This window comes from Equus asinus, chromosome 2 (genome assembly GCF_041296235.1).
Source record: "Equus asinus isolate D_3611 breed Donkey chromosome 2, EquAss-T2T_v2, whole genome shotgun sequence".
NCBI lineage: Eukaryota > Metazoa > Chordata > Mammalia > Perissodactyla > Equidae > Equus > Equus asinus.
Genome location: NC_091791.1, coordinates 100,329,116 through 100,337,893, shown reverse-complemented (window position 1 = coordinate 100,337,893; position 8,778 = coordinate 100,329,116). Strand labels below are relative to the sequence as shown.

Here is an 8,778-nt window from a genome sequence, read left to right as displayed (position 1 = left end):
CTGTGAGTAGACACTCTAATTATGAGGCCTGTTTTATAGAGAAGCTCAGGCTTAGAGAGGTTCGGGGCCCCGCCCCAGGACACACAGCTAGTTGGTGCTGGAGCTGCTCACGAGATAGCAGCCTGACACCCGTCTCTCCCCCAAGGCTGAAACCTCACGAAAGCACAGACCACGACCAGCTTGTTCAGCCTGGTGAGCCTGACACTTACCACCGGCTAAGTATTTAAATATTAAACAAATAATAAAAAGAATAATGCCTACAAGCATCTGGAAACGAAAGTGCCTTCTTTATAAAACGACAGCAGCAAGCGTTTCGCCACTTGCCAGGCCACACGAGGCGGTTCCGTGGATGTGCCCTTAGTGCCAGCACCACCCCCGGTGGTCTGTTATGTCATTACTGCTATGAGGATGAGGAAGCCTGAGCCTCAGAGGAATCGAGTGACTTGCCCAAGGTCTCACAGCACACAAAGAGGGTCTGACTCAGCCCTGCTTGGGGGGTCCACCTTCCCCCATCATCACCCACTGCACCCCATTCCTCTTCTCCAGGATGCTCTGTTTTCCAGGGACTGTCATTAACTGTGTGCAGTGTGATGACTTTCTCAGTGTCACTCAGCAAATCAGCAAGTGCGGTTCCAGGGGACCCTGGAAGGTTCACGTGTGTCCCCTCCTCCCCGCGGCCAGCACTGTGGCCGGGTTCCCCGCGGCTGGCCTTGGAGGCCTCCCCAGCAAACGTGCAAGCCCTGGGTGGAAGTCACTGGGCACAGCCCCCCGGGGGTCGGGTGATGAGAGAGGCGGCCGCTCTTCGCAGGGGTCCATGAGTCACTTGAGGGACAGCCCACCTCCTCCAGACCATGCCACTGTCCACGGTCCTCTGGCTCCTGGGCACTCACCCTGAGCGGGCGGGGCAGGGGGTGGGACAGGGTGAGAAGCTCAGCAGCTCCATCCAGATGCGAATCGAATCGTCCTCACACACTTACCGAGGGGTCAGAATCCACACCTCCGCAAATGGGCCCCCTTTCCCAGGGCCCCCCAGCCCAGACCCTCCCTGGCTCTGTGGGTTTTGACACCTCTCCGTCACCTGGTGGGGGGCCCCCTTGCAACTCGGGCCCGATAAAAGCTCAGGCCGGAGCTGGCGGGCGGGCAGCCTCCCAGAGCCGCAGCCGGCCATGGCCCAGTCCCCTCCTCTGCAGACCCTCCTCGGCCACGACCGCTGGCTCTCGCCCCAGGGCTGGGGCTGGGCCGGCCACGCCGACTGCACGTCCCCGGCCTCCTCCTCCGACTCGTCGGGCTCGTGCCCTTGCGACGGCGCCAGCGGCCGCCCGCAGCCCGCGCCCCCGGCCCGCGCAGCCCGCGCCGCAGAGGCCGCCCGGACGGCACCCGCACGAGCACAACCCGGAGCCGCCGGCGGCCCGCGGCAGAGCGCCAGCGAGCGCGAGAAGCTGCGCATGCGCACCCTCGCCCGCGCGCTGCACGAGCTGCGCTGCTTCCTGCCGCCCGCAGTGGCGCCCGCGGGCCAGAGCCTCACCAAGATCGAGACGCTGCGCCTGGCCATCCGCTACATCGGCCACCTGTCGGCCGTGCTGGGCCTCAGCGAGGACAGCCTGCGGCGCCGGCGCCCGCGGCCCAGCGCCTCGCCGCGCCCTCGGGGCTGCCCGCTCTGCCCAGCCGGCGGCCCCGCGCAGGTGCAGACGCAGACGCAGACGCGCGGCCTGGGCCTGGGCTCCGCAGCCGGCGCCGCGGTGTCCTGGGGGTCTCCGCCCGCCGACCCCGGGGCTCCGGGTGCTGCGTCCGAGCCCTGCGACCCGCTCGAGCTCCACGACGAGGCAGCAGGCCCGGAGGCGCTGGCGATGGAGCCGGGCCCCTCGTCTCTGGTGGGTACCTCCTCGACCGCGCAGACCCCCTCCCAGGGCCTCGTGCATGGTGCTGCCTACTGTCGGCGCCCCCGGCCACACCCCCTGCGGGGACCTGCCCTGCCGCATCCCCCTAGCAGCGCGGCCTCGCCGGCCCGCGCCCCAAAGCAGCACAGCTCGTGTGCCCAGGAGGTCGGGCGGCGGGGGGTGGGGGAGGGGGAGAACGCGCAGGGGACATGGTCGCGTTCCCCGCCTAAGGTCCCCTAGAGTGGAGCCCACGAGCGCGACAGGTGTGCTTGGCGGCCAACGCTGAGGGCCACGGGGTCCCCTCTGTCCCCACAGCTCTTTCCCGACGAAGTGCTGGCCCTGCTGGAGACCTGGATGCCCCTGGAGTGGCCGCCCGTCTGAGTCGTTGAAGCGACGACGCACCGCTGGCGCCCCGTCTGCGAGCGCCGAGGCTTTCTTGGCCTCAGCTTCGAAGTGGTCCCTCCCTAGACTCTGTCCGGGGGAGGGTCCCAGCGATCCTGCCATGGCCCTTCCTGCGAGTGACCGCCTGTGCCCGCCCCGGCCGGCCCTCTCAGCCCCTGTCGCGGTGGAGGAACCCCTGGGCTACAGGCTCGGAGGCGGACAGGACGCTCTGCCTAGTGTGTCTTTATTTATTTGTGAATAAACTTTGTGCTGGTGACAGTTGACAATTTCTTCTTCCTCTGGTGGACACAGTGCTCCCTCCCCCTCCTCCAAAGAACAGAGGAAAGTTGGGAGGGTTTCTTGCAATTTCAGCCCCCAAAGCAAGCAGCCTCAGACCCCTTCCTCCTTGTCCCCGACCCTGGCTTAGCATCTCCTCTTCCAGCTGGGTGGGCCTGGAAGCAGGAGGCGCTTCAGATGAGAATGTGGCAGCAAGTGGACTCTGTCCGTCTTTTCTTTGAACCTGGTGGGAAGCTGGGTAAAAGCACAGTATCTGTAGAAAATACCTTTCCATTAGCGGGTACTTATTGTGCCTCACGTCCTCTCCATATTTTATACCCGAATAACCATTGTACAGAAGAAGAAACCAAGAAGCAGCACTCAGGCCCTGATAGGACTTGAGGACCCGAGCCCGCAGCCCTGGCAGGATTGTGCCAGCTTCGTTCATTCTGGCCTGGGGGACACCAGCCCCAAAGGCTGGTTTCCGGTGTCTGGCGTCCCTATTCCCCTAGCGCTGGAGCATCACGGCCTGGACCTGGGATTTTTCCATCTCCCTTCACTCTGGTTTCTCTCCCACGTGGCTTGGGGACATAGCATCACTCTAATGCAGCGTATGTATTAGACATCGCTCCTCATTATTCCACTCCCCACCCCTACCCCGCCCACTAGTCCACTTTCTCTACAGCTTTGCTGGTTCTGGATGTTTCGTATGAGTGCAGTCATACAACATGAGGCCTTGGAGTCTGGCTTCTTTCACTTAGCATGACGTTCTCAGGGTTCATCCGCTCGTGTTGTCTCCTGTGTCTGCTTCCTTTCTTTTATTGCCCAACAGTATTCCCCTGCAGGGATGGGCCACAGTCGACGTGTTTACCCATGGATGTTGGTCGGCTTGTTGGGAAACCACCTGGGAGAGCCTTTCCAGTGCTGGGCCCAGGCCAGGAGGGGAGCAGTTCAGAGAGGGGTGGGGGTCACTGCTGCGTCACTCAGGAGTCCAGGCGCACCCGGGCCAGCATTTGGCTGCAGAGGGTGGGATCCAAAAGCAGAGGCCTTGGGGGTGGGGAGCGGGACCTCACAGCTTTGCTGATCACCCCCTGTCCTGCCTCTCCACCCCCATCTCCCCTCCCCTCCCAGGACTCTAACTGGAGCAGAGCAGGAAGTCTTTTCCAGGAGCCTACCCGGTTCAGAAAGCCTATTTGCATGGCAAAGGCCCCCTGGTTTAGGATGGGGAATTAAAGTTATTAGCAAGTCTTTTCACAGAGAAGTGGGGCTCCTTGCCAGCCCCCTCCCCTGGGGAGGGCCTCTCCTGCCTGTCAGAGCTGGAGCCCTCCCCCCACTGTTGATTAGCACCTGGGTGTGAATTTTCATTAACATGTCCCTGCTAATAAGACAGGAGTGGAGATGGGAAGGGGCTGCCTCCCACCCCACCCCCTCCCCCCGCCCCTTCCTGGGCCAGCCCCACTGGCACCCAGAGTAGACGCTGCATCCCCATTCAGGGAGACGGGACAGTAACCAGCGTCCAGGTAGGTGAGCCCTGGCATGTGTGCTCTCAGTTCCCAGCTGAGGGCGAGGTGGCCCCAGTCCTTGGGGCTTCAGGATGGGAAAGTTAAGCAAGAGGCTGAGGAGCAGATGCTCAGCCTTCACAGGCAGCTGTGGTTCCAGAGCCCCGGTGCTTCCCCGCTGTCCTGCCCTCCTGACAGCTCAGCCAGCTTGTCTCAAGGACAGAGGACGCTGGTGGCACCTCACCTCACCCGGGACAGGTCCCAATCTTGCTCGGGACATTCATACAGCCTCAGGGAATGCGATTTGAAGGGTCTCAGTTAACTCATATGGACAGAAAAGAATAGTGGGCCCAGACTGGATGCCCAGTGGATCCAGTTATACAAGCAAGTACCTTCCTGGGAGGGAGGACGATGTGACAGCTTCCTAAGAAAGAAAAGGAAAGGAAGACAGATGTCCAGAGGTGTTGAGAGGAAAGAATAGAGGCTTGCTAGCAGGTTAGATTGCCTTCAGAGGAATAGGTGTTTCATTCAGGTAATCATTCCTACTTTTGACTGTTTTGAGTGGTTTAAAGAGAGAAATTTAAATAGCACAAAATTATAAACACCAACTTTCATTCTTTAAAGTGTGGCCATAAATGTATGTATCCTGGTCTTGAAAAGCATTGATTTACACCCAGCCGTTTCCCTGTTGAGATTTCAGATTCATCCAGCAAAGTATTTTCTCAGTTTCCTCCTTCTTACATCAAGATAACCTTTTGGTTTATTGGCGTTATCTTAATTCTTGTGTTCAAATGAAACTCTTCCTGGTTGCGATGTTCCCAGGTCAAATGACCATTAGATTTGCCAGGAGCTGAGAAATCAGTAGCACCTTTGTTTGAACTCTTTTAACAAACACTGCTGAATGAACTTTGCTATTTCATTATTTTAGATGGTTGGTGAGCTAGCAGAAAGCTGTGAATTATCATTACTTGATAATTCATATTTGTTCATTGCACGCTGTCTTAGGCTGGGTTTAGGGCTCTTGAGGAGCTTTATGTCTTTGCTTTCTTCTGTTCTCATGGTTTTTATTGGCACCGACATGACTCAGATTTCCTTTTCCCTGCCTCCATTTGGCGGTTTGGTTCTTTAACTCTCAGTGTTCTCTAAGGTATTTACCTACATTTCTGCTGCATCCTCAAGATCAGTCCATCGGGCAACTCCTGTCATTTAACAAAACCATTCTTTGTGATCTGGCTGTGTCTCTAGTATTTTAGGTACATGAGTTTAGTATTGATTCTTGGCTGCCCAACCTCCAGCTTTCTCAGGTACCCTCTGTCTCCACTGGGAAAATGATATGCATCTTTCATGGTCTACTTCATGTTCAGTGGAAGAGTCTTTGCTGACTTGTCAGCTTGACATGGCAGCTGGTAAGCTGATCCCTAGTTGCTCATCCTTTGCTCATTGACACCACATGAGTGACTATGCTGACCGAAGGTCAGTTGTGATGTGTTCAGACCTGTTGATGCCAGTTACTGGTATTATAATTGTGTAACTTAATTAATAATATACTGATGAACCGTGACTAAGAAAAGAGAACTGTTCTGTGAATACTTTGGAAAGGCAAGTTTACTGAAAAAAAGAAAATGAAATTGAATCAGGTTTGGGCAAGATACTATAGAAGACTAGAGGTGGAGGGAGCCTAAACTTCTAGAATGATTCTGTGCTTCCTGCTTCACAGGAGTCTGAGTTCTCCCTGTACCTTAGAGAAGCTGGAGATCGCAGAGGATGCTTTATGGGAGAATTTTATGCAAGAAAAGTTGACATAGAACTCCAGTCAGCAGGAAAGAGCTCTTTGGTCTTAAGTCAGAAGTTTGGTGGCTCTCGAAGTATTGCCTGTGGCAGATGATTGTGGGCTTGGACGTTGGCACAAAAGTCACAATGTAAGTCCTAATAACTGTGTCTTTATTCCATGAGTTGTTGGTTTTAGATGCTATCCATCGGCTCTCAGTTATGGCGGATGAGGAACTCGGTGTTCTTATTCTACCTCCCACCTTCTTCCTCCCTTTTCCTCCTTGTTGCCAGCTGCAGCTTTTCTACCTTGTCAAAGCACGCAGCACTGACTTTCTGTTGTCCCTTTAATCCCATTTTAGTCTTAGTCCTACCATCAAGTAGACTCCGTGCTCACCACCAGTCTTTCTGCCATAGTTTTTCCAGTCACTCCTTCGTTGGCAGAAGTGTTTCCTTTTGTAGATTCCTCAAGAAAGACTCATGGGAACAACATTTCCCGGTACTCTTGATTGACAGTTAACCGGGTATAAAATTCTTGGGTCACGCTCTCTCTCCTTGGGAATTTTGTGTGTGTTGCTCCTTTTTCTGCTAGCATTGAATTTTACTGTGGAAATTTTCGAGATTTCGTCCCTCTCTTGAGTGATTTGATCTTTTTGCCTGGTTGTGGAAATCCCGACATCTGCCTTCACATTTGTCTCGGCACTGACTCATCTGGGTGGGGTTTCTGTGAGCCGCAGAGTGCCCTTTCATAGCTAAATCCTGTTTTGTTTCAAGAAACATCTTGAGTTACATCTTTATGTAATCTTTATGGACTAATCTTTACATATTTGCTCCATTCCATGTTCGTTTTCTTTTATGTGTATGTTCCGTCTCCTTTGCTGTCTTCTGTACTCTCATTTTCTCTCTGTTCCTTTTAACTCTTTTTCATTTCATTTTACTTGCTTTTTCCGTTTCTCTCCTTTTTGTTCCTTACTGTGTTTTCAGCAGCGCCTCTTCTGCTTTTCGCTCCTTCCAGTTTCCTCTTCATTTCTCTCTCTTTTTTCCTGAGCTGTGCTGGTATGTGTCTTCCCTGCTTCTCTCGTAAGCTCTTGCACTTTTGCTTTGGCCTCTTGCTTCATAGTTTTCTTTTTCTGATTTTGCAAAATATTTAATTTTATATCACCTGCTCCCTGGCAGCGTTCTTCCAGTGTGTAGTCTTAGCCTACCGTTTGGTGTTCCTGTTTCTTTCCTAATTTTTCCTTGTTGTGTCTTTATATGGATCCTCAGCCGATTTCGTGTTTATAACTCAACTTTAAATAGGTAGGGTTTTTCAGGCACCAGCTGTTTGCAGGATGCTTGTTTAGGGGAGGGCCCGAGTCTGTGTTCCAGGCTGGCTGCAGTTCTCATGATTTGGGGTCCTACCCCAGGCCTGTGTGAGTGCATTTCCCCGTTATTTCTATCCAGCCATGAAGGGTAAGCATCTGTGAGCTTTTCCACAATGCAGAGGCGGCCACAGAGACCGACTGTGAGGCGCATACCCCTTGTTTGTGTGCTTTCTCATTTAGCCCCAGCTCCAGGTCCAAGGCAGTTCCTGCCTTCCCGAAACAAGCAGTCCCTTTGGTCCCAGAGGGTGTGTCCTTCACCCCCAGGAAGCATGTTCTTACAGGTCTGTCTGAGCTCTCCCGCCCCGGTGTGCTCTTTCCATAGTGTCCTTCTTTCCCTTCTCTAACAGGAAGAGCCCTTGCTTGGGCTCCCTGCTCTTGGCAGCTTTTCCACCTGTTTCGGGGCCTGGGATTCTGGTTATCTTCTAGTTTTGTTGAAAATGGAGTTTGTGCTTTTATTTATTTCTCCTTTTTGCACTTAGAGTACATTTAAATAGCATTTTAAAATTCTGACTTCCTGATGCAGTGTTCAAATCACAAGTCTTCACTGATGTTTTCTTTTAACCAACCGCTGGTCCCCGTGACGTCGTGTGTTAAGCCTTGCCTACACCTTCTCCATACAGCCTCCACCACCTCACTGTCATCCGGCTCCGAGCACCTGAAGCCCAAGGCATGTGCTCCGCAGACGTACGCAACGCCTTTCATTCATTGCGCATGCCCCCTCTGCACTGGGCGTTGTTCCAGGCCTTGGGGAGAAAGCGTGGGGGGATTCATACAAGATCTTCACACACAAAGGCGAGTCTGACACATGACTCCACAGGCCCGGGGGTGAGCGATGAACGGAGGGGAAGACAGTGTGGGATTTTGAGGCGGTTTGGTGGAAGGGGTGGAACGTGAGCTCTGGAGTCTGACCTCCAGCTTCAGTGCTCAGCTCTGCTGCTCATATACGTGACACTGGGATAGTCTGGTGACTTTGCCAAGTGTCGGTTTCTTTATGTATAAGGTGGAGATAGCATTACCTGCCTCAGATGGATGCTGTCAAATTAAAATAAGTTACGTCTCACGTGCTGATCACATAGTGGATGCTCAGCAAGTGCGTCTTCCCCCAGGAAGAAGGGCTTTGTTAAACAGAGGGAACGAATACTGACAGTACTGGTGTAGAGACCTAGGTTTTTAATTGTCGTAAAATTTACGTAACTTAAAGTTTGCCGTCTTCATTTTTAAGTTCACGACTCAGTAGTGTTAAGTACATTCACACTTTTTGGGCAACCTGTTCCCAGAACTCTTTTCATCTTGCAAAACTGAAACTCTATCCCCATTAAACAACCACTCCCGATTCCCCCTCCCCTCAGTCCTCGGCAACCGCCATTCTCCTTCTGCCTCTATGGTTTTGACCATAGGTGCCTCATAGAAGTGGAATCGTACCATATTTGTCCTTTGTGTCTGGCTCTGTCACTCAGCATAGTGTCCTCAAGGTTCATCCATAACTGGACCCACTTAGTGCCAGTCGGTGTTGATGGTGATGGTATTAGTAGTGAAGGACATCGGTGTTTCTTTAGAACCCACTGTGTGCCAGGCAGCAGGCTAGGTGCTCGACACCGCTCATCTCATTCCGTC

General features: G+C 53.6%; 1 protein-coding gene across 1 annotated transcript; it reads left to right on the top strand.

Moving 5' to 3' along the window:
- The first annotated feature begins 1,104 nt into the window (after positions 1–1,104).
- Positions 1,105–2,543, top strand: LOC123283415 (mesoderm posterior protein 2-like). The gene is made up of 2 exons (XM_070495187.1): positions 1,105–1,871; positions 2,193–2,543. Exons 1-2 carry the CDS (start codon positions 1,167–1,169, stop codon positions 2,256–2,258), a joined length of 771 nt encoding a protein of 256 aa, XP_070351288.1. The 5' UTR covers positions 1,105–1,166; the 3' UTR covers positions 2,259–2,543.
- The last annotated feature ends 6,235 nt before the right edge of the window (positions 2,544–8,778 follow it).